General features: G+C 46.1%; 1 protein-coding gene across 2 annotated transcripts in view; it reads left to right on the top strand.

The window, feature by feature from the left end:
• Window positions 1-22,892, top strand: part of LOC101951058 (hepatocyte nuclear factor 4-beta-like) — a 46,638-nt gene extending 23,746 nt beyond the window's left edge. Inside the window, exons 4-10 of one of the 2 annotated variants that reach the window (XM_042852114.2) lie at window positions 9,899-10,005; window positions 11,680-11,835; window positions 12,474-12,561; window positions 15,016-15,168; window positions 18,715-18,999; window positions 19,631-19,744; window positions 21,668-22,892. In XM_042852114.2, the coding sequence (XP_042708048.2) occupies window positions 9,899-10,005; window positions 11,680-11,835; window positions 12,474-12,561; window positions 15,016-15,168; window positions 18,715-18,999; window positions 19,631-19,744; window positions 21,668-21,804 (1,040 nt within the window). In that variant the 3' untranslated portion in view covers window positions 21,805-22,892. The remainder of the gene's footprint in view (window positions 1-9,898; window positions 10,006-11,679; window positions 11,836-12,473; window positions 12,562-15,015; window positions 15,169-18,714; window positions 19,000-19,630; window positions 19,745-21,667) is intronic. The other variant, XM_024105531.3, reaches the window with a different exon arrangement.
• Window positions 22,893-25,994: the final 3,102 nt, after the last annotated feature.

Consider the following 25,994-nt stretch of genomic DNA (forward strand, 5'->3'; position numbering starts at 1 on the left):
CAGTGGTTGGGCACGGGTTTGGGATGTGAAGGACTTGGGCTCAATCCTCTGCTCTCCCATGGATGTTCTGTGTGACCTTGGGACACTTAGCCCCTCTGGGCCTCAGTCCCTGATCTGTACAATGGGGATAATATGCTTCCCTCCCTCCCAAGGGGGTTGTGAGGAGAAATGCGTTAAAGATTGCGGAGATCAACTGATGAAAAGCCCCATCTAAGAAATAGGCATTATCATTTTTTTAAAAGAGAAGGTGCTCCCCGTGTTACTGAGGGGTGGCCCAGGTCTTAGAAGGGATGTGTACACACAGTACCTAAGCATTACACAATATTCCAGTGACTCTTTTGTATGGGAATCATGCAGTGTACGCTGTTATCCCCTGCCCCCCAAAAGAGGGAAGACCTACACAGCAAACTCAAATTCTTTAGAGCCAAATACTGTATTTCTGAACAGGGTAGATAACAGAAAATATTTATCCTGTCACTGATTGGCTCCTTTCACCTTCTTGGCTCTTAATATAGTTGGGTCAGGAGGGCAGGCAAGTGGTTCTATTGAGCACCCTACCTAGTGCCCCATTGTCTCTCTATCCTGACAAATGCTGCAAGGTGGGGCTTAAATTCTCCCCCAGTACCTCCCAGAGCCTCAGGGCTTTCGCCCTGCGGGGTGCAATGGGATTTGGGGCTTTAGCCCCTGGGGCATGCCAGGGCTCCCCCGGGTTTGACAATATTTACTGGAGCTCTGCTCTGGACAGCTCCAGGTGAATTTAAGCCCTGATGCAAGGCCTTCAAGATGTACCCAGTTTCCACTTGGCAGTAAGAAACTGGTGTGAGCTCTGGAATCTCCAGTCTCATGACAAGGCTGGAAAACTACCAGTAACAGCAGCTTTCTTCCACATCGAGGAGGGTCTGGAGGGAGATACTGTTTCTTTTCATAGGATAATATTTTCCTTAACATGAATATACTGTCTGTGAAATGTGCCCTGGAGCCTGAAGACTTCTCTACAGCCCAGGTACATCTTGGGCAGCCTGCGCTTCCTCGCCACCAAAGTATTTTAGCCACCTCCAAGGGAGTTCGGTCTCCACATCTTTTCAGTCTTTGACAGGGCCAGCCTTAGGGAAAATGGCACACTGGGCGCACTTGCATTTTGGTGCCCCTGGCCTCCATGGACATGGCACCCCCCCATTGCCCCTGGCCCCCAAGGGCTTCCCATGTGCCCCACCTTGCCTTCCTCCCTATCCCCTGCATTGTGCCCCCTTCACCCCAATGCCTGCTCCCCCTCCTTCACCCCTAATCGCTACACCCACTTCACTCCCAACCTCTGCCCCCTCCTGTACCCAACACCTGCCCCCTCCTATGCCCCTAACTCCTGCACTGTGCATACCCCCTTCACCCAAACCCCTGCCCCTGCCCCCCAACACCTGTCCCCTCCTGTGCCCCTTCCCCCCTGCACTGTGCCCCCTGCACCTCCCCCCTGAGCACCTAACCCCTGCACTGTGCCCCCTTCACCCCAACCCCTGCCCCTCCTGTGCTCCTAACTCCTGCACTGTGCATACCCTCTTCACCCAAACCCCTGCCCCTGCACCCCAACACCTGTCCCCACCTCTGCCCCAACACCCACCACTGTGCCCCCTTCACTCATACCCCCCGCACTGTGCCCCATTCACTCCTACCTCCTGCACCTCCCCCCTGAGTCCCTAACCCCTGCACTGTGCCCCCTTCACCCCAACCCCTGCCCCCCAACCCCTGTCCCCTCCTGTGCCCCTACACTGTGCCCCCTTCACTCCTACCCCCTGCACTGTGCCCCCTTCACTCCTACCTCCTGCACCTCCCTCTGAGCCCCTAACCCCTGCACTGTGCCCCTTTCACCCCAACACCTGTCCCCTCCTGTGCCCCTACCCCATGCACTGTGCCCCTTTTACTCCTACCCCTGAACCTCCCCCCTGAGCCCCTAACCCCTGCACTGTGCCCCTTTCACCCCAACACCTGTCCCCTCCTGTGCCCCTACCCCATGCACTGTGCCCCTTTTACTCCTACCCCTGAACCTCCCCCCTGAGCCCCTAACCACTGCACCGTGCATACCTCCTTCACCCAAACCCCTGCCCCTGCACCTCAACACCTGTCCCCTCCTGTGCCCCTTCCCCCCTGCACTGTGCCCCCATCACTCCTACCCCCTGCACTGTGCCCCCTTCACTTCTACCCCTGCACCTCCCCCCTGATCCCCTAACCCCTGCACTGTGACCCCTTCACTTCTACCCCTGCACCTCCCCCTGAGTCCCTAACTCCTGCACTGTGCCCCCTTCACTTCTACCCCTGCACCTCCCCCCTGATCCCCTAACCCCTGCACTGTGACCCCTTCACTTCTACCCCTGCACCTCCCCCCTGATCCCCTAACCCCTGCACTGTGACCCCTTCACTCCTACCTCCTGCACCTCCCCCTGAGCCCCTACCCCCTGCACTGTGACCCCTTTCCCCCTAAACCTGATGTAAGCAGAGTCAGGATGAGCTCTACCCTGACATCTGGTGGTGAATTATGGCGAGTGTGGAAAAGAACTCCAGGGGCTGATCTTGTTTGCATAGGCACACCCACTCGCCTGGCAGGAAACAACAGCAACTCAAAGTGGTTACTTTGGCTGGTGTGGGATCCCCAGTTTCTCTGTTATTGGGGCAGGAAGAATAAAGTTTTGTTACCCTGATTCTGTGAATCAAGGCCAGTGGAACTGGTGTATGACAGAAGGACTGAGTGAGTCATTCACCATTACCTAAGTAGCATTTGCTTGTCAAGGGGCATGGGTTACAAAACCCAGTGAATTGAGAGAGGATGGGGACAGGTATTTGTACCTGATGGTGTGGCCCCCTCCCCAAGGGGGTTGAAACACCAATTGCACTACCTCCTCTCTCCACTGTTGAATGTCAGAGCTGACTTTGATTCCCTTAGGAGTCTAGTTCCAGACTGCTGAGCTGAGTTCGCTTTGGGCCAATAGTGCACCAGCACTGGGGCTCCCCTACTACTAGCTGAAATCACTAAGAGCTGAAATCACAAACGAGCTAAAGCTATTTAAGAGCTGAGATCACTGAGGCTGTGTTAACTAGTGGGGGAGCCTGAAGCTATAGCTAAGCTAACTTAGCTTAGCGGGGAGTGAGCGGAGCGGAGTGGCTCACAGGTCGGTGAGCGGAGCGGCTGGAGGAGCAGCTAGCAGAGCAGAGCTTTGTGGGAGCGGCCCAAGGGACGGCTGGAGCGGAGCGGCTCACAGGTCGGTGAGCGGAGCGGAGCGGCTCACAGGTCGGTGAGCGGAGCGGAGCAGCGCGGCTCACAGGTCGGTGAGCGGAGCGGCTGCCAGAGCAGTTCGTGGGACTGCGGGTGGAGTGGAGCAGTTCGTGGTGAAGGCTGCAGTGGAACCCCACGGAGAAGCAGCCGGTTGGCCTCGGATCACGTAAGGTGCCCCTTAACGCCCTGCTCACCCCCCCCCCTTGAACTCTGGGGCTGCACTGATCATGGACAGAGACTTTGGGGGGGGTTGTCGGACTTTTGGGACTTTTGTGATTCTTGGGTTGCTGGACCCAAGAGACTTTGGGATTGGTGGACTTTTGGGACTTTGGTGATTCTTGGGTCGCTGGTTTCAAGAACCAACGGGAGAGGACACGGCCCAATTTGCTGGGGTGGGTCTTCGCTCATGGTTTGGTCTAAAAACTCTAGTTGTGGTGTTTTTTCCATTTAATGCTGATGTTGTTTACCTCATGTTATTAAACATTTTCTGTTACACTCAGACTCCGTGCTTGCGAGAGGGGAAGTATTGCCTCTTAGAGGTGCCCAGGGGGTGGTATGTAATTGTCCCAGGTCACTGGGTGGGGGCTCGAGCCGGTTTTGCATTGCGTTATTGAAACGGAACCCCTAGATACAGAACCCGGCCCTTGTTGCTGCCAACTTAGATGGGCAGAAGGGTTACACTTGCATCCCCCTCCTGCACTCACGTGGGGAACCTGACCTGGATGCACAAAGCAACTGGCATTGCTGCTCGCTCCTACACTGGACTGCTGCTCCTCCGCCCCGTGCAGCCCTAGGGGGCTGGGGCGGGGGGGGGAGCAAGGAGCGATGTCAGGGCTTCCTGCATCCAGGTCACTTTCCCTGCGGCAGGAGAGCAGCAGCTCCTGATGCTTCAGCACAGCCCAGGTAGGAAGTGCCCTGGACACAGGGAGCCCTGGTGTGTGTGTTGGGGGGACTGGGTGAAGGGGTGTGTTGTGTTGAGGGGATTGTGTGTGTGCCTGAGTGGGGGAGCGCACTGTCTCTTTCAGAAAGCACTCAGGGTCAGGAGCCTGAACTAGGCTTATTCAGACACAAACAGCTGCCAGCAGCTCTGGACCCAGACAGGCAGCAGCACACACAGATTCCCCCTGTCCCGTCACCCCAGCTTAGTGGAAATTGGGTACATGGGTGCAGGGGAGGGGGACACCCCGCCATCAGCCTCCCTCCGCAGAGTGGACAGGAGGATGCTCCCAGTCCGGAGTGGCCAGGGGCGACTCCAGGAAGAAGGCAAGGTGGGGGAACACAGAGAGCAGAAGAGGGGAACCCCTGCTCCGGAGGAGTCACCTGGCTCCGAGGCTGGTCGTCTCTCCCACTCCCCCACGCCTCCATCAGCCCAGCTGGCCTCTCGGCAGCAGGTCAGGTGGGAAACCCTGCGCACGGCCCCCACTTGGGCGGGCTGCCCTGGGCGGGGACCCGTATCGCCCACCTCAAAGGCCGGCCCTGGTCATCGGTCTTTTCATTGAGACCCCCATAAGAGCACCAGTCATTTTTCTGCCTAAAAGGAAGAAACCCCCACGCTCGTTTTACTCAGGCTGCCGAATGGAGGGGAACATTTGGTCACTATGGCCCAGATCCTCAAAGGTGCCAATGGGAGTTAGGCACCTAAATACATTTCAAAGGCTTGTCACTCATTGCCATTCACCCACTCTGATAGCATCTTAGGCTGCTCCTAAACCGTCTGGTATTTTAAGGACATGAGTGGCTTTTAAGCAAAACCTTTTGAAATGCCAAAAAAAAAAAAAAAAAAAAAAGAAGACGACGACAAGGAAGTAAATAAGATAAATAGGAAAGCACAACTCTTTCCATAGGCTTCATGGATTCTGCTTTTTTATTCAAGCGCCATCCAGCTAATCCTTAGAATACTGGTATCTTTTAAACTGATGGTTAAAGGGATAATTAGGAGAACATGGTTGGGTACAATATGATTAGTTAATATTTGCATTGCAGCAACTCCTGGGAGTCCTAAAGAACATTCCTATTGTGCTAGCCACTGTCCATCCATATGACAAAAAAAGAGCCTGTCCCGGGGAGTTTACAACATATAGTTCATAGACTTAGGCTTGGTCTACACTACCCCCCTAATTCGAACTAAGGTACGCAACTTCAGCTACGTGAATAACGTAGCTGAAGTCGAAGTACCTTAGTTCGAACTTACCTTGGTCCACACTCGGCAGGCAGGCTCCCCCGTCGACTCCGTGGTACTCCTCTCGCCGAGCTGGAGTACCGCAGTCGACGGCAAGCACTTCCGGGTTCGACTTATCGCGTCCAGACTAGACGCGATAAGTCGAACCCAGAACTTCGATTTCCAGCCGTCGAACTAGCTGGTAAGTGTAGCCAAGGCCTCATAGACTTTAAGGTCAGAAGGGACCATTATGATCATCTGGTCTGACCCCCTGCATGCTGCAGGCCACAAAACCGTCCCTACCCTTCCCTTGACTCTGCTGATGAAGTCCCCAAATCCTGTGTCTTGGTGACTTCAGTTGGCAGAGATCCCTCCTGCTAGCGATCCCTGCCCCATGCAAGGGGGTTAATATATTATATCAAGAACGGCAGCAGAACCCTTGCTTGCTAGAGTTAAACCTAGTCTGCCCATCTGCGTCATCCCGGTATGTAACCAAAGGGAGTTTTGATTTCAAACATGTCCGTAGGAGTAGGTAGAGATGTACTGTACTATTGTTACGGGCTAAACCTTGCTGCTCCCTGAGCTTTACGAAACCACGGATTGAATTTCTGAGCCGTACTGTGCCAAAATGTCTGAACTGTCAGGATACTGTTGAGTCTTTGCTCAGGATCTTTCCTCGCGTATGCTTATCGCGCTGATCATTCGTTGCTGCAGCGAGTCCACAGTGTGGGAACAGAGTTCCGCAGGCTAAACTGATGCAGAAATGAAAGGGAGCTGTAACTCTCAGCAAAGCCACTTGTTACTCTGTTATTACTTTACCTGCTTTCTGTGCTCAGAGCAGAACAGACCGTTTTCAGAGCTAGTTTCTGTTTGCAAAGAAAGGGGAGGGTTTTTTTTTCATTGGCTGGGCTTTTATTCAATAGTCAAATCCCCTACAGTTAGAGCATTTTATTTTGCAGAGCATCCTGCAAACAAATCGTATCCCAATGTACTTAACAAAGTTCAAGGGTCAAGAGTTGCTAAGTCTGGTTGAGCCATGGGAAAAAATGTATTTGCAAATAATGTATTTCAAAGACGTTCCCCCCGGTTCGGCAAATGAGGCTTATGAACCAACTGCCAGAGGGTGAAAATTCCATTTTGAAAACAAGAATGGCAATTTTCAACTGCATCTAGGGCTGGTCAGAAAAATTCCATTACATGAAAAATGTTGACGTTTCAGAATTTGATGTCCTTCCTCATTGGAAGGAACCGAGCCCGTTCAAAATTTTTCATGAAAAAACATGAGACCCCCCAGAAGAGCCAAGTCACCTGGTGAGTGGAAAATCTAAACACAAATGTCTCATCTGCAGAGACTTGCACTCAGGTCTCCCACGTTCCAGAGGCGCACCCTACCCATCGGGCCATAGCCTCGGGCTTTCTCAAGTGCTCTTGTTGGAGTTATTTCTCTTTGCATAAATATTTAAATATTCAGTAGGCCAGACAAAAGATACTGACTCTAGCCCAGTATTTTGAGCACTCACCTGGGATGACAAAACGTCAGCCAAGCAAGCACTTGGGTTTCTCTGTGTGAGCAGAGTATGGCGCTCAGCATTATAAACAGGATTCCTCTGTGGTGTTTGGCTGCGGTCATTGAAGGCAGTAGCTCTTCCCATTAGAGATTTGGTGCTTAGAATCATAGAATATCAGGGTTGGAAGGGACCTCAGGAAGTCATCTAGTCTAACCCCCTGCTCGAAGCAGGACCAATCCCCAACTAAATCATCCCAGCCAGGGCTTTGTCAAGCCTGACCTTAAAAACCTCTAAGGAAGAAGATTCCACCACCTCCCTAGGTGACCCATTCCAGTGCTTCACCACCCTCCTAGTGAAAAAAGTTTTTCCTAATATCCAATCTAAACCTCCCCCACTGCAACTTGAGACCATTACTCCTTGTTCTGTCACTATTAAACAGTGGGGACCCAAAGCTGTGAGGCTGCGATAAACCCAGTGCTAGCAGAACACTCTGTGAACCAAAGAACCCCATCCAAGGCCAGTTGTGATTTTCTTACTGCTTTTGATTGTAAAGCCAGGTATCAGTCCATTCATTTTCTTTTGCAGCACACTGAGTGGTAGAGCCCAGAGCTGAAAGGTCAGGGCAATTGTATCCAGCAGATGAGAGTGGGTTTGTCTGTCTGCCTAGAAAGAAAATCCTGGCAGACAGTGTGATACTTTCTCAACTGAGAAACTTTCGCAAGTGTCTGAACAAGTTGCTGAATGTCTGACAATTTATGATCTGGGAATTGTTCCCCCTTGTGTACGAAGGGAAGAATGTTTCCAAAGGGGAGTTATGTTGCTGTTATTAATGGGACACTTTGAAATGTTCTTGCAGCGATCATTTGTGTCTCCCTCAACCAGAATTTGAAATAAATCTTTTCTTTATTTACTTCCTTAGTTATGCACCAGCATCCTCTTTTGGTAGATAGTCCATTGAGTAGGAGTGATCTCTTGTACGGAATGATCAGCATCATGAACAAGTCTGCTGGTCTTTTACGGGGAGGGTTACAGAATCCGTGGGTTTCTTTAATGCAGTGATCATAGAGATGATTGCTGCTCTTCCTCAACCCCAACCCCATCACTGGGAAATCATCCTGGAGACCGAGTCCCAGTACCAGGAAATACAGTACAATCGTTGCTGGGTTCTCCTGATGCAGAGGCCCAGACTGGATTTTCCATTGTCACATGTGCAACTAGAGTAACATGGCCAAGTTCTTACCCTTTAAGGACCATCACAGACCTCACTGCTTTCTGCTCCAAGAGCAAGGCACACTTCTTTGACCTTGCTTTCTCTACCAAACACAGAGCACCACATCTATGTATTAAAACAACAACAACAACAAAACACCTACCAAAACAAGACACTCCACTGCACACGCTTCTCACTCTAGGGAGAGGATGAGAAAACAAACAACATGTGGCAGAGATGTAGCCACGTTTCTTAATGCGCTGCTGGAAGGAGCTCAGATACTACGGTGATGAATGTGGATAAGACTGTGTATAGAACAGGACAGAAATAAAGTAACCCTCCATAGGCACATCACACAACATTTCTCCCAGTGTTGTGAGTGCGGCAAATGGGGTGATGGTTTCAGAGTAGCAGCCGTGTTAGTCTGAATCCGCAAAAAGAACAGGAGTACTTGTGGCACCTTAGAGATTAACAATAGGGTGTGGCAGTAGGGGACACAAACCACTGAGAAATGGGACCACATCACGCAAACCTCAAACAACTTCCTATTCATTTCAGGGTCCCATTCAGAAGTCTCTTCCCAGATTTTCAAATGTTCCATGGCGTTTCTGCATCAAATCTCATGGGCTTAGAGCCTGATCTACAGACCACTGAAATCAATGAAAGGATTCCCATTGATTTCCTCAGCCTTTGGATGAGACTCTTAATCTCTCTCTCTACACCCTTGCCAGCTTGCTCTGCTCATCTTGCACCATCCTCTCTTACTCTTGCTCGCCACTCTTACTTCATGAGTTGCCTCTTCTGCAGCTCTTGGCATCTGGACCCGCCTGCCTGTATTTCTTCATGTTGTCAACTCTTGGCCTCATTTTTTCTCCCTGGCTCTGATTTCCCACCTACTTCTGCTCTGATTTGTATGAGACAAGGTGGGAGAGGCAATATCTTTTATTGGACCAGCTTCTGCTGGTGAGAGAGACAAACGGTTGACTTTGTGAAACACTTTGGGGATAGTTTGGAGACAATGGGACCCAGGCACACAAGTTTATATTCCTGACTCTTCCACTAACCCTGCAGGGTGATCTTGGGGAAGTCATGTCATCTCTCTATACCCCTATTTTCCCTTCCATCCTTGACTATTTTCTAGTGTCTATTTAGATTGAGAGCTCTTTAAGGCAGGGGGTTGTCTCTTACTGTGGGTTACAATGGGGCTCCAATCCCAGTGAGAGACTCTAGGTTCTACCATAATACAAATAATAAATACCACTGGAACTACTCCATGTGGGTGCAAGGATCTGTCCATATGGATTTAGTAGCAGAAGTAGGCCCTGAAACTGAAGGGCATGTCACACATGTGCTCTCCTACAGGTAGGACATGCTGGAACACTCATTAGAGAAGCCATTGCAGCCGGTAATCTTTTCCCCCCCTATGTAACATACTCATAAAATTGTTACTAACATTAAAATAACTATTTAAATTGCTGTATGCAGTGCTGTGGTAGCCGCGTTGATCCCAGGATATTAGAGAGACAAGGTGAGTGATGTAATACTGTTTGTCGATGAGAGAGTGGTCCAATAAAAGATATTTGCTCACCCACCTTGTCTCTCTACTTAAACTGTTGACAGTTTGAATAGTATGTCTTTATTGATTCATAAAACGACGAGCAAATTGCAGAGTTCTCGATGATCGTAAATAGTGAGGACCAGTGAGGACAGGGAAAGGCAATCTCTAATGCATCACGTGACTGTCATTCTTTCTCTCTTTGAAGCTGTGCAGAATGAACGGGACAGGATTAGCATTCGCAGGAGTAGCTACGAGGACAATGGATCCCTGTCAATCACTGTACTGACGCAGGCTGAGGCGATGGCACAGCAGGTATGAAACACATTGACAATCATAATTGGAAGGGTTTATAGCCACTTGGGACTGTGAACTTGTCCAGCTGAGCAAGGATGAGTCTACTCAGTGCTTGGATGGCACTTAGATGGAACAACTAATTGCAACAGGAAGCAATATTAATGATTTTCTCACGTTCTCTCTGGGTCACGGCTGAACCAGTGCCCAAGCATCCTTAGAGGGGGTGTTGTACTACTGGAGGTGCCATGTTTCAGATGAGACACAGAACTGAATTCCTGCCAACTTGAAGACATTAAAGATCCCATCGCAACTATTGCAAGAGTTGGGCAACTAGGGTCAGATCCACAAAGGTAGTTAGGCTCCTAACTTCCGCTGAAATCAGGAAGCCTAAATTGCTTTGAGGATCTGGACCCTAGCATCTACGTCCTGGCTACAGGTCTGAGCAATTACATTCCGCCTACCAATTCCCCATGGCGGTCCAGTAGGATACGGTAGTCTTCTTCGTTTCTTATCCTAAATTGCTGCATTGCCTTGCTGTCCACTTCATTTGCTTTGTTTCACCCCAGAGGTGGCTGCATTTCAATGATGCATGAAGAAATTCCTGTAGGTACAGTATATAACTTGTTAGGAACTTAGGAGCGTTGGGTTTAAATCCCAGTTTATTAGCTCTTTGCTCTTCTACAATTGTTACCCTAATAATGCTCTTACATTTGCAGATCTTGCATTTATACTGAGGGAAGTCTATCATCTTCTCCTTCCTTTCTTCCTTCCTCTTCCCTTACCACATGCTCCAGTTTGATTTAAGAAAACAACCACAAACAACTAAAGGCATCCTTTTAATTTCCAATACAAATGGTCCTTTTCTTCCACACACCTGGTGCAGATTTTCTTCACATATAAAAATGTTTTCACTTCTTCAAGAATTGCTGCGTTCACAACATGCATTTGAAAGCTTCACCTTTCAGGGCTTGTCTACAGAGGACGTGGGGGCCCGGGCGTGAATCTGAAGTGCAATAACCTATTCAATAAAGGGCCCTATGGACGTTTTAGTGTGCTGCAGCAGTGCCCACAAACGACGTTTCTGAATGGCAAGCTAGCACATTGCAGATTCACCCCTGTGTTTGCAAGGCCCAAACAAGTCTTGAGTTAACACTGCTGGGCCCATTTGTCGCCACGGACCTTGTAAAAGAGGTCGGGAGATTGATGCATGGAGGTGTTTGTATTTTATAACAAGCCGCTGCTTGGGAGGCTGGGGGAGCTGATGGAGCTGCTTCTTTGGGTCTGCCATATTAAACAATTAGCAGGGCGCTCAGACCCTGTGCTTTTGATCAAAAGAAAGAAAATCCCTTCCTCAAGTCAGAGGAGTCGCTTGTAAAACACACTGACAATTAGCTGCTCAAGTCACTATGCCTCTGTTGGGACGCAGCGCCACCCGGTGGCGACTGCCAACATTCTTGCGTCATTGATGTTCAACCCTGGATCAAACGTACAGCTCTCTTCAAATCATTGTGAATAGCAAACGTTATATTTGAAATAGGACAAAATGAATGGCTTTATAGAAACCCTGTATTAACCATCAATCCCGTGATATGTAGGAAACACTTATTAGACTCTACTTGACCAGGCATTTTGTTCAACAAAGCAACACTTAAGCCTGGTCTACATACAAATTCTGCTTTGTTTTTCTTTCAGTACTCAGCTCTGAGTCCAGTGCACAGTGCTGATATTGCGATGAAGAAGGTTGCAACCATCAATGATGTGTGTGAGTCCATGAAACAGCAGCTTTTAGCCCTTGTTGAATGGGCGAAATATATCCCAGCATTCTGTGAACTTCCACTGGATGACCAGGTGAAATAGGGCTCTGGCTCTGTCACTCCCTCAATCCATTTATATTTAATATATTTATTTAATATAAACACATAGTCCCTGCCCTTTAACATCCAATTGGGTGATATTCAATAGAATTCACCATGTAAAGCAAGAAATTCCTTGCAGGAGAGGTGGAATTTTAAAGGGCCGGCTTTTGTTATTACTAATTAATTAGAAATGATTGCCACCCACTGAAGACAAGAAAAATATTGCATATGATCAGCTGAGCCAGCACTGGGAATGATGGGTCAAAAGGGAGGTTGTATTTTTTCTACCATCATCTGCTGGTAGAAGGGTCCAAGAGCCACTGTTTCCAGGGCAATATCAAATAAAACATGTTCTCCTTTGCTTTTGCTTTGCAAAATGAGTTTTGCTTTAATGTTCTGTAAATGTAATGCTTCTAACATCTAAAGAGTCAAAGTATAGTCAAGTTACTGTCAGATTTTGCTCTCAATTATCCCAGGAGTAATTCCATTGACTACAGTGGAGCTATTCCAGATTTGCACTGATTTAAATGAAAGCAGAATTTTCCCCATTCTCTACACATCAATCACCCGACTGTTCCTCTGTCTGCTGTTGAAGTGTAATACGCTCTGTTTCTTCCCTGTAATCTGCAGGTTGTCTTGCTAAGAGCCCATGCAGGAGAGCACCTACTCCTGGGAGTTGCTAAACGGTCAATACCATATACAGATTTTCTATTATTAGGTAAAATAATATAATTCATTCTTGCTTTGAAGTTTGCACAGATTTACATGCTGGATAATTATTATGTATCCTACCCATCTGCAATTCCCCTTGCATTCAGCTAGCTAAGATATATTTCACCTGTTATGCTTTATGTTGTTAAATTGTTGCTACTTTTCTCCAGAGGTGGCCGCACTGCCATGGTGGATAAAGTCCTCTCTCCATAGAGCTTGTACATCTGTTTGTAAACCAAAGAGTTTGGGGAACTTTCTGGATGTCAGACAATATATAAATAGGCAAGATCATCATTGTATTTTAGCCAACAAACTGTATTGATAATTTAGGCTGCTAGGATGAAATTTTTTTGTTATGACTAAGAAAAATAAATAAATACAAACTAAACTGTGGCCCACTGACATGATAACTTCAGTTACAGAATGACACCAAATTACATGCAAACATGCACCTTCCACCCCTCTGCTTCTATAGCACTGCTAGAATGTCGATATAAAGCTACTCGATTTTGCTTCCCTCCAGGTTTAAATTTAGGCACAATAAGCCTTGTGGCAACCCAGCTTTGGAACACTGGAGGGCAGACTTACAATGAGTTTGGAGGAAGAAACCTGCATGCTTTGCTCTCTGTTAGGTTTATGCCTCTGAGTATCTAATTGACTTGTACAATAAATTATTATTCCACATTTGCCGCAGGAGAGAGGGATAGCTCAGTGGTGTGAGCATTGGCCTGCTAAACCCAGGGTTGTGAGTTCAATCCTTGAGGGGACCACTTAGGGATCTGGGGCAAAATCAGTACCTGGTCCTGCCTAGTCAAGGCAGGGGGCTGGATTCAATGACTTTTCAAGGTCCCTTCCAGCTCTATGAGATAAGTGTATCTCCATATATTATTATTATAGATTCCATATCCAGAAGGGACCATTGTGATCATCTAGTCTGACCTCCTGTATAACACAGGCCATAGAACTTTCCCAAAATAATTCCTAAAGCAGAGCTTTTAGAAACACATCCAATCTTGATTTAAAAATTGTCAGTGATGGAGAATCCACTATGATCCTTGGTAAATTGTTCCAATGATTAATGACTGTCACTGTTCAAAATGTGTGCCTTATTTTCAGTCTGAATTTGTCTAACTTCAACTTCCAGCCATTGGCTCCTGATATACCTTTCTCTGATAGACTGAAGAGCCCATTATTAAATATTTGTTCCCCAAGTAGGTACTTAAAGACTGTAATTGTCACCCCTTAAATTCAGGGCTTTATCTTTGCATCCCAAGGAAAAACCCATAGGACTAAGGGCGGGAAAATCTCCATGAGGTTCTCTGTGAGGTGCTTTCTTCCCCATGGTCCACTGAGGGGGGAATAAACAGGTCATGAGGTTGGTTCCCAGACCCCAGGTATTACCAGGATCTGCACAGATACTGAAGGATCAGCAGGGGCCCAGGTACCCTATGCTGCCTAACTGCATTGGTGCTCCAAGAGAGCCGCTCTGATAGGACTTCCACAGTCAGTAGTTTCCATAGGAGCCCTCTTTAAGGAGGATCGTTACTGCCCAGGGCTGTGCTGTCCTGCCAGGGAAACGCCACAGAGCCAGTGGAGAGATGCATCCTCTCGGCCCCATAGAACTCCCACTGCATAGATCCCCAGACTCATGGATAGCTTGGTACTGGCTCAAGGAAAAAGCAAGGGGAGAAATACCGCAGAGACAAGAGATCACTCCTTATCTCCAGACCAGGTGGGGAGACTCATACATGGGTCTTGGAGGCCTTGAGTTTTGGTTCAATGTATTTGTGCTGGAGCTGGAATAGTCAGAAAATTAAAATGATGCTTTAGTTAGAGACAGCATGTAAATGTTACCTCTGCTAATGCATAGTGAATGCTCACTGTTCTACTCAGCATTTTGGCTCTGTCCACACTGCAAAGGGAAGGTGTGATTGCAGTGTGGGTAGGCATACCCATGTCAGCTTTAATCTAGCTAGCATGAGTAATAATAGCAGTGTAGATGTGGTGGCAGTTTCAGCACAGGTTAGCAACCAGAATCCAAGCCCCCTGAGGTCCCTGAATAAGTACTTTGCTTGTTAACATGTGCCGCCACGTCTACACTGCTATTGTTACCCGTGCTAGCTAAATTACAGATGACACAGGTATGCATACCATGCTACCATCACCCTGTCACTTTGTGATGTAGACATCCCCTTAGACACTGATGCCTAGAAATTAAGGTGATAGGTCCCTTAGAAATACTAAAGAGACATTAGAACAAATTTAGATTAGATCGATATTTCCTTGTAATTTAAGATGGTGTTTTCTTCTATCATCTAAAAACAATCAAGATTATCCATAATCATGTGCTGCATTCTGCAAATATGGCTGTCGGTGTCTGACGAAATGGGTGATTTTGTAATGCACCATGTCCAAAGAACTGGTGTAAATGGCTGATACTGATGTTTTTTCATCTCCTCAGGAAATGATTTCATCATTCCAATGCACTGCCCAGAACTGGAAATTGCTCGCGTAGCCATTCGAATCCTGGATGAGTTGGTAAAGCCCTTACGTGACATCCAGGTTGATGACAATGAGTATGCGTGCCTCAAAGCAATCATATTTTTTGACCCAGGTAAGTGTCTCAGATTTACCAAACCACTATCATCAGTGGCAGATCATGGGATTCCAAGAGAAGAATCTTGATAGAAATAAAATGGCACATAAATGGGTGGAGTGAGGGGAGAAAAAAAATGGATCATTTATGGCATTTCTTGAAAATGCCAGTATTGTTGATCCTCCTCCATTTTGTGGTGCTCCATTCCCTCATCTCCCCTAAGAAGCCTAATTGCAAGGTTTGTAAGTATTAAAGCAGAAATGATGGGATTTGTCATTAGGTCAAGGATTAGGAATCCCAGAATCTGTATGCTATCTTGGCTACTAATGACAGCTCCCAGGCTGCAGTTATGCTTTTCAGTTGGCTCTCAGCTGTAAAGGAATAATGCTTAGCAGTGCATTAGCAGGCAAGCTAAAACTGGTCTTTTCCTGCAGATACCTCTATTATTTGCAAAGCATTAGCTCCAGCCCGGGAGACATGCGAAACCTTACAGAACCTGCAGGAACTGAGCTGCTTCCAGAGTTTGGCCTCACTTAGTGATATATATCAATAGAAAATGAGGACATGCATGCCTATATTTTATTTTTCTGTGAATTAACCAAGCAACAGAATGGGGATTAAATCGGGGCTGGGAGGGAGCATAAAATTCACAAATGGTTAGGCCATGAGAAGTGTTGATTGCCTGCAGTTTCCATCAACATCAGGAAGGATGCTGCAACGTCTCACGCTCAGAGTACAAAATGACAGAATAAAGAAAAGATTTGGGGAAAAGAGAACGGGAAATTAGGGCCTGATCTGAAGCCCGTCAGAATGAATGGGAGTCTTTCCGCTGACTTCAGTGGCTTTGGATTAGGCTCCAAGTGAGACAAATGAAGACACATTCCAGGGTTTGTGAGAGCATTACAAATGGGTGGGGCTCTAAAAAATAACACTCTTTTGGTGTCTTATCACTTATTAGAGTTGAGTTGTTTGACCAAAAGTTGCTGAACGCTGGGCTAGACTCAACAGGGGGAATAATACGAAGAACAAACCATGAATGAAGGGTATAGGATGGGGCCACCTCGCATACAAGAAGAGAGAAGTGCACATCAAAGGCATGGCCTGCAGTAGAACTTTAGAGACCTGCTGCTTTCCTTGCTCACATGGTCTTGAACAGTTGTGTTTTTACTATAACACATTGCTGAGTGCGATCCATCCATCCTTCTGTCCCTTCCCCCACACCTATCTTTTACTCACATGGCTCCCATTACTGTAATATCTGAGCCCTTCACAACACTCCTCTGAGTCAGAGAAGTGCTTTTATCCCCATTTTACAGCTCGAGAACTGAACATAGGCCAACGCTAAATGAGACATTCTTCTATTGGCACTTACCTGTCACCGTATGTGTCTTCAACTCATTTCTCATCATGGCCCTGAGCCGTTTCCTGTGTATCTGGAGGGCTGCAGCCTTGAAGCAACATACCTAATGGAAGAGGTCTCCTTAGTCCATACTCTTCATGACTGTCCTGAACAGACTAAACTGCAGGCACCCAGCCCTACCTACCTCTCCTTAAACATTGAAAGTTGCTTCAATTCTTTGGGACAGTCTGTATGAAATTTTCAAACAGCCTAAAACCGCCTGGATTGGAGTAAAGAAAAGATTTGTTAGGAACATACAGAGAAAATCCAATTAAAATAATAGAAATGCGCTGCATATCACATCTAGACTTATACGCTGCAAAAGCTAAGGCAGATACCAGAAGTACCATCTCCATTAGTTAGAGTATACAAAGCCTCTTTCCTGGTCCAGCAGGGCAGTGTATTTCAGACCCAGTCTGTGGTTTGAGGTGCCCTGAGCATCATCTTTTCTTGTGTGATCCCGCAGTTAGCTCTTTCAGGTTACTGTGCCATTCCCACAAAGATATTTGCACAGTTGAAGTCCCCTAGGATGATCGGATGGTCTCTCATGGAGCATGCACTGGATGGTTCCAAAATCCATTCAGGATTATTTTCACTACGTAGGATAGATAGTTTTTGATCCCGATTGCCCTTTACTATTCTACATAGGTTTTTATACTGAGCTCATCACTGTAGTATCTGAGCACCTACCAGGATTGCATTAAGAAATGTGACTACACAGCTGTCACACGTTGTTTGTTCTCTCAGCCTCTCCCGAGGTGAGAAGCCTGTACAGTGGGTGTGTCTTAGTTTTTTTTTTTTTAAACTATAAATATAGTTGTTGCTTTGTTCTGATGTTAAAGAAGGCAGGTCAAAGAAATGTGCTTTGCAGCAGAAATGGAAATTGGTACGGTGTGGGAAGGTCTTTAGTTACTGGGGGAGTTCATGCCTCAGTCGCAGACCAGCCCCCCGAGAAAGTTGTGTCTCCCCACACAGATGAGCTTTATTCTTATTGTTGAGAGTTCCATTGTGCCAAAGGAGGGGAGTTGTCAACTGCAGTTTTTATCCTGCAGCTTTAAAACAATCTTTCAGATTTCCTGTGCCCAGGCCGTGGAGTGCTTTGAAGATAGGGGGAAAGATTCTGAATTTAACTAGAAAATCTACGGGGAATCTATTGAAAATCTGTACATTTACACGAGGCATTCATGCAACAGCTGTTTCTCGGCTCCACCTTCACAATCTATTTCCCCACAGGCCTCTCCACCCCAAGGAACACCCTTTGTTTTACCTAAAAATCCTGGCCATGATTTTGAAAAATAAAAGACAGGCTCCTACATTCATATTTATGCCCCAAAGGAAGTGGCCTGGTTTTTCAGAAAGGCCAAGCATGCACTAAATTCAATGGCAGTGGCTGGGTCCTCAGCACTTCGCCCACTTCTTTTGGGGCATAAATAATTTTAAGCTCCTGTTTTTCCTATCTTTGCCTTTGCTTGTTAACATGGGTGGCAGGTGAACCCCCCCTTCAGGGAGGCTAGCCCACCGGCCCTATCCCTTCCACCTGAGGCCATGACCCCCATGGCCGGAGAAGCCCAGAGCCCCTGCTCCTGCAGCCGGAGGCGCCCCGGCTGGCCTGCCCAGCCACCCCAAGCCACTGGCCGGCCTGCTCCAGCCGTGCTGGCCAGCCCAACCCCCAGGCTGGCCCCAGCACCAGGCTACTGGCCAGCTCCAGCCTAAGCTGCCTCTGCTGGGCCGGCTACTGGTGGGCCCGAGCCCTGAGCTCCAGGCCACCCTGACATCTTCAGGGGAGAGGGATGGCAGGACAGTGTGTGGGAGGGGCCATAGGCCTGGGTTAGGGGAGGCTTAGCCTCCCCTGGCCTCTGATACCCGCCCCTCATGCTTGTTAATCATCCTACCCGCAGGAACCAAACTCCTATTTTCCTACCATTCCCTTTAGACGTTGCTCTGCTGTCTGTGGGATGTGAACTATTGACAGATTCACATTGAGCTGCCACGTTACTCTGGAGACATTCCAACTTCTAGGCTAAAGGAGAATTTTTTTGTTTAAAAGTCACTTGCCATAGAGGTGTATTTAATCTTTTCTTCTAGAATCTGGATGATTGACAGAGCTGTTCCAGCTTGTGTGTGTGTGGATGGGTGTAAATTGTCTGTATCTTTCTACCTCCCAGACTGTAAAGGCCTGAGCGAGCCTGGGAAGGTGAAGAACATGCGATTCCAGGTGCAGGTCAACCTGGAGGATTACATCAACGACCGGCAGTACGACTCTCGAGGGCGGTTCAGCGACATTCTTCTCCTCCTGCCGCCACTCCAGAGCATCACCTGGCAAATGATAGAGCAGGTCCAATTCATGAAACTCTTTGGCGTGGCGAGGATTGACAGCTTGCTGCAAGAAATGCTTCTGGGAGGTACGACCCCACTGAGACCCTCTTTCTTACCTGCATGCCTTGAAAACCGTGAGTATTTCAAAGGCCTTAACAACAGTCCTAGCACCAATGCCATATTTAGGGATGCCCTGGGAACTTTTCAGATTGATCAGATTAAAGAGACTTTGGAGCCAGATCAGAGGTTGATATAAATTGGCATAGCTGTACTGAAGGTGATGGAGCTATGGTGATTCATACTAGCTGAGGATCTGACCTTTTTTCATTAGCGGATGGATGGAACTGACCCCCCCTCCACCCCACACACCTCCAAGGGTACAACATTTTGTATTAATACAAAAAGTAAATTGTAACCTTGTGAGAACATCATATCCAGGGCTGAACTGGGGGCACCTGCAAACAGTGTGGTCAGCCATTGCCATGGATGAGTAGCCAAAATGCTGGAGCTGGGAGCAGCAGAAATCAAGTTCTTTTAGGTAACTAAGCAGACAGTGGCATAGTTGGAAATGGTGGGGTACCCCAGGAGAGAGGGGAGCAGGAGGAGGGGACACAGGGGACTGAGGAAATTGGGTCATCCCGCTACAAGCAATTCTTCCACTCCCTGTACAAATATGTGATATGCCTCGGGTCATCGGAATGCTTCTGCTGGTTTTTAGTTTAATAACGAGGGGGGGAATGACTTCTTTTCCATGCTCCTATGCAGGAACCACTCTTGACGTACAGTACCAATCAGGACCTTCCAACCTCGACCTGCAACCTCTGCCAGGACACGCAGCTTTAACAAACATGAGTTCTGTGATTCACACAGTTCCAAACCGTAGGTGTCCATCTTTATGCTATTGGCAGGCATAGTGCGGGATTGGGTAGGAAGCTGCTGGGCCTATAAGCTTAGTTTGATTATTTAAGCATCACGCTTAGACTTTGTGGGGCTAAATGGGACCTGTTGTGTTAGATCCAGCAGCAGGAGACAAAATAGGGGTCCAAACCTCAGGATCCTTCCTGGCAAAACTGCCACTGAAGACAAGGGGAGAACTTTAGACATAGGTTCAAGATGCACTGGGCCTTACATCTCACTATGCCCTAGTCATGACAGTGTCATCATTCCACTTATAATTTAAGAGAATATTTACAATCAACACCCCAAGCATTCAAAAATCATGAGTCACCCCCCATCCTATCCCTCCAAATTATGAGATTTTAAAAATACATTCCAGGTCCTTTTTATTTGCCTTCTAGTTTTTGCACCTTTAGGTTACACATTTCCCAGGTTTCTTCCACAACCACAAGGACAAGAAACTTAGCTTTCATGTATAAAAAGTGAATCCAGGAGCAGGGATTTTAAGACCACCAAATAGCACGAGACTCTCAATAAAAAGCAGGAGCATGGGCAACGCTATCTTATATGCGCAAAGGTAGAAGTGTAAACATTCAGAAAGTAGCGCACACAGCAGCCAGTGCGATCTGTTTTATTATATGCAAAGTAAATTGTCAGCAAAATAGAAATTATAACATTCACCCTGCGTGAAAGGCCAGTTCCTAGGTGTAGAATCTTTAAAGCTTCCAGTAAACTTTTGTTGAGGTTTTTTAAGAAAGCCCATTATTAGGCAACTGATTTTATTATTCCTTTCATGGTAGCTTAAGGTTGGTATTCACTGAATTGGCAAATGGCCCTAATTCTGTCCCGCTTACATTTTTTCCATAGCACGGACTGCAACTTAATAGAAATGCTGTGGACAATTGGCCCTCCCCATTCCCACAAACCACCTCTTCCGCTCATACTCACATTTCCTGTCTCGTAGCAACGACAGCAAATGTGGGCATGGAAAAGTAATTAGCAATAATGTCTGGAGGATAGTTTAGCTCAATTTTCGATGCTATTTAACAGCTAGGCACAACGAGGAGAGCCAGCATCATGTGACCAGTTAGCACTCTGCAGCTTACCACTGGTTCACAGAGCACAATATGAGAGCCATTGCTCTAATTAGAGATCAGCACTTTGAAGTGGGAACACAGTTTCCCAAGTACTATTTATAAGACAATGCAGTACGTTGCTTGGTGAAACTCCTAATAACCCACCCTCCACCAAGTCCCTGATCATAAAGTGAAAGGGGGAAGAGGCTACCTGCATTCACAACCGGCTACCACCCCATTTTGGTACCACCTGTCCTCCTAAGTGTTTTGCTGCGAGTCGAGAGCTGGATTCAGTTCCTCAGATTGCATGTGGCACCCCGGACAATTCATTTAGTCTCTCGATGCCTCAGTTCCTCCATCTGTGAAATGGGTATGATGCGACTTACCTCCCTTACGCAGTGTGTTGAGAGTGGTTGCTGAAGAATACTAAGAGCAGGTTATTAAAATGAGGCTATTAGCACTTCCCTATCTTGCAGAGGTATTGTGAGAATAAATGTGTTAAAGACTGAGGGGCTCAGACACTTAGGAACTTACATGGTCCCCACTACCAAAGAGTCATTTCCTAAATACAATGATCTAATAAAAAAAATTTTTGTTATGAAAAAAGGTATTAAAGCTAGCACATCTTCAGTTATTTCATAAAGACAACTCAAGATAGTCAAGAAATTATGTTTATGTTCTACATTTAGTGCTATTCATGAACTTGCATCTACCCCACCATCTTGATTCTTGCGACTGTACTTTGGTGTCTTTAACCAGGTACCGTGCTATTAAAAATATTGTCTCCCAATATGTTTTCATTCTTTGTTTTTATTTTTCTCCCTTGCAGCATCTCCAGAAACATCCCTTCCTTCTCCGTCTACCAGCACAGGAAGCGAAGACTACAAACTAGGCCCAACCGCAGGGCCAGAGGCCGTTGTGAAAATACTGCCTCAGACCATCGTACCCAAGCAAGAGATTTTATAAGGGACAGGAAAAGAAGCCAACAGCAATACCCAATGTCCCTATGTAAAGTTAAACCATCCCTGCTTTCTGCCATGGCAATGCCCAGCAATTGCCTGCTTATAACGAGATCTGATGACACCCTTTCCTGTCAGTGATTAAAATGGCACTGTCATTAGACTGTGGTTCACCAATGTTCTCTATCATCACCCTCTTTACTGGAGCAGCCCGGACTTGAAGCTGTTGTTCATTTTAGAACCACCAAAGCTGTAAGCTCGTTGGAGCAGGGACTTCTTACTTCATGTTTGTACAGCACTGGGGGGCTCTGACTACAGAAATATAAATAAGTATCTCATATAGCTATTGTTGATTGCTAATGAGCATGCTATACCTCAAATAGAAACAGACCTTCTCACACTGCCTATTAAAAGTTGAAGTACATGCCCATCACTCCTGCTGTCCTTCAAGCTAAATCTAGAAAGCCTGTCTGAAGCATAGATCAGAGATGCTCTTTATAACCTACAGGAGATTATGGCTTCCTTATGCCACACAGACCTGGTATTGTACAAGATTTTTATGCTGTTATTTACTAACATATAATGCTGTGGATTATGAGTCACGGACCTTAAATTTAGATTAACCTGTGCTTAGGGCTGTTCAGGTTTCAAGAATTGTTATATTTTAATGGCTGAAGCCCATATTTGGTCTGTGCTAAACATCCCGGGAAGGAGTGTTCTTTATTCTGATTCTAACAAACTTGCTGTACTATGCAGGAGGCAGCATTTGTTTATACATCTGGAACCCAGCTACCGCATTTCGATACTTCCATTAGGTCTTTTGTAAATCTAATGTGTTGGTAGGAGAGCTGATCATGAATTGTAGGTAATACTTGGGAACAATGCAACTGCTAATAAGTGTAAGGAACCAACAAAATAGGTTTGCCAACATATTTGCTTGTACTATGCACATGCAAACATCTTGGCTTCATACCGTATCTGGAAAAGTGACAGTTTTAAAACATGAAGATCCTTTCCCTAGCACGTAGATATAGTTTTGCTGTAGCTTCATGGAGCAGAGAGTATGCAAACATCCTTTAAAAACAAAAACAAAAACTTCACAGCCCTGAATTATAGACTTTTTATATATATTATATTATATATATATATATAATAATATATATAATAATATATATATAAAAAGCAGCTCTCCCAAGGATCTGTCACTGAGCTATATATTTTGAAAAAATGTTATTCTGTGCTATTACATCATGGGGTATCACAGTACTAAATGTGTAATTCCTAAGTTAGCCAGGCTCCAACTACTTCAAATAACCAATGTATACAACAAAAGTATTCTTAAAAAGCAGCCAAACACAACCTTAGTTGGCTGCCTACATTGATCAACAGTACATTAAAGACCACTAACCGCAACCCTGTTTTTGTTTTTTACATAGACAAAAGTTCACTGAACTTTTAACAGGCTTTTGGAGGACTAGGAATAAGCTCACAGTTGAAAAGAATGAACTTGTTATTAATACTGCTGTCTTCCAACAGCAGCTAGTTCCCCCACTTTAATGATTTGTGAGTCTTTTCCAGTGTTGCACAAAGACGGATACTCAAGGGTTGAATTTCTGCTATGAACCCCATTTGTAATATAACAGTATATGTACTTTTTGTTCCTCAAATTTGCACTCTGTGAAATTGCCTTCGATGCCAATAAGCTAGAAGAATATTTTGATTTTAGTTTGTGCAAACAACCAACCTTTCAGTATAAAAGATGCATTGTGTACAAACATAGCATTATGTACTTCCATTCCCCTCTCTTCCCCCATGTACACAAAGCTCATGTATTGATAATGAATGAAATGTAGCTAAATATAAATCTATCAAGTGAGCAAGTTCCATTCTTTGAATATTGTTAATATGGTAATGTATAAACCAGGGGTCGGCAACGTTTGGCACGCGGCTCACCAGGGTAAGCACCCTAGCGGGCCGGGCCAGTTTATTTACCTGCTGACACGGCAGGTTCAGTTGATCGCGGCCCCCACTGGCCGCGGTTCACTGTCCCGGGCCAATGGGGGCGGCGGGAAGCCGCAGTCAGCACATCCCTCGGCCCGCGCTGCTTCCCGCCGCCCCCATTGGCCCGGGACGGCAAACCGCAGCAAGTGGGGGCCGCGATCGGCTGAACCTGCCGCGTCAGCAGGTAAATAAACTGGCCGGGCCTGCCAGGGTGCTTACCCTGGCGAGCCGCGTGCCAAACGTTGCAGACCCCTGGTATAAACAAAGCTCAGATGGAAAGGCTCCACATTCTGATTTACTTTGTTTTTGCGAATCATTTTAGTAACAAGTTGCTCAAGTTTCTGCACTGATTTTCCTGAGCATACACTTTCTCTAAAGATTTTCACCCAAAGCATATAAAGGTTAGAAAAACAAACTGATATTGGTAAGCATGCAAGTAATATATGCCAACCTGTTTAATTGGACATAGCCACAAAGTCACGCTATAGCTTATAAGCATTGTGTAATTAGCACTTCATGGCTCAATAGGATGGGGGGAAATATTTTGCTATGGCAACATACTGATATTTGATCTTATAAATACATTTAAAGAAGATATCACATTAAATCTTTGCAAATTGGTTGTTAGCATCTCATTACTAAAAACACTGTGTTCTTATCTGTTTAAAAAAAAAAACACTGCTCAGGGTTGGAATGATTTTTCACAAGGAAACACCCTCTTTGGCCATTCCACACACCCCCTTCCCCCCACGTACCAAGAGCACAGGCCTTTCAAAAAGAAAAAAATCTAATGTATTTGTTAAGGTGTATTCAAATATGCTTTGGAAGTTGTTATAGCACGTGCTGTACCAGATTTCTGGATTTTCTTTTTTAAATAAAGGTGCAAGAATGAATTTTGAGACCTTTCTATACTTTGACAACATGTCTACTGCTTTACTGAAAGAAACAGATATCCTAGAAAGCACGGTGTTACCTCTTCTTTCATGTTTTATTTATATGTCTTTTACATACCAGATCAAAGCATGTGGAAAATATTAAGGTACAGTCTCATGTATACTTCAACTTCTTACTATATTATAGACCCAAGGGAAACTATTGAAATATTCAGTACACAGTATGTTTTCACTTATATTAATGACTAGACTATGCAACTGTGATGTGTGGTGGTGACCATCCACTTTGTTATTTTGGTACTAAATACCATTGCAATACAAGTTACTCTGATTTGCTACTGTGGGACTGCTGGAAAATGTTGAAAGGACTGCTACTAGCAGTACCTATTTCTATAAGAAATTCAGAACATAACCAGAAAGCTATACCTGCATATAGACATTTCAGCCCAAGTCACATTTTCAAAATAAAAAGCAGGACCCTTTGTCCTCATATTCTATTTGCATTGCAAAGACGTTTAATTGCCACTTGAGGCAGATGGCACCATACAGAATGAAAAAATGTGAATGCAGAACAGGTGATCATCAATATGTTCATGTGCTCACTTAAGAGACTCCATCTACAGTGTTTCATTTCTACCTTAATTAGCCACATTCAGGTAACGTATTCAGAACATTCTCAGTGCGCACAGTTCGAGAACATTTTTCTCTGCTGAAGTCATCATCAGCCTTGAAGACAATGGAGCATTATGATAGCCCTGAGAAACTAATGGAGAAGGTATTTAAATGAATACATGACAGCTTCCTCTAGGATATGGAAAGATGTTTTTGGACAAACTGACACTAGTCTCAGCCGCAGTGCAAGACTTCAGAAAAGGAGTATGAAATAGACCACATTACTTCTAAATCAGTTCTCAAACAGGTTCTCAAACTGGGGGTCACAACCCTGTTTTAATGGGATCACCAGGGCTGGCGTTAGCCTTGCTGGGGCCTGGGCCTGAGGACAAACCTGAGGGTTTCAGGTTATAGGCCCCCTTGGGATTTGGCTTTGGCCCCCCGACCCCACCCCACCCCACCCAGGGTGGAGGGGCCTCAGGCTTTGGCCCCTCCCACCTAAGGCAGCACAGCTTGGAAGGTGGGGCACTTAGACTTCAGTCCCCCCTCCTGGGGTCATGTAGTAATTTTTGTGGTCAGAAGGGGGTCATAGTCCAATGACGTTTGAGAACCCCTGATCTAAATTAAACCAGCAAAGGATAAATTGGCTAGTTATAATAATGAATGGAGCTATACCTATCTCATAGAGCTG

The sequence above is a fragment of the Chrysemys picta genome, chromosome 14, assembly GCF_011386835.1.
Source record: "Chrysemys picta bellii isolate R12L10 chromosome 14, ASM1138683v2, whole genome shotgun sequence".
NCBI classification, from domain to species: domain Eukaryota; kingdom Metazoa; phylum Chordata; order Testudines; family Emydidae; genus Chrysemys; species Chrysemys picta.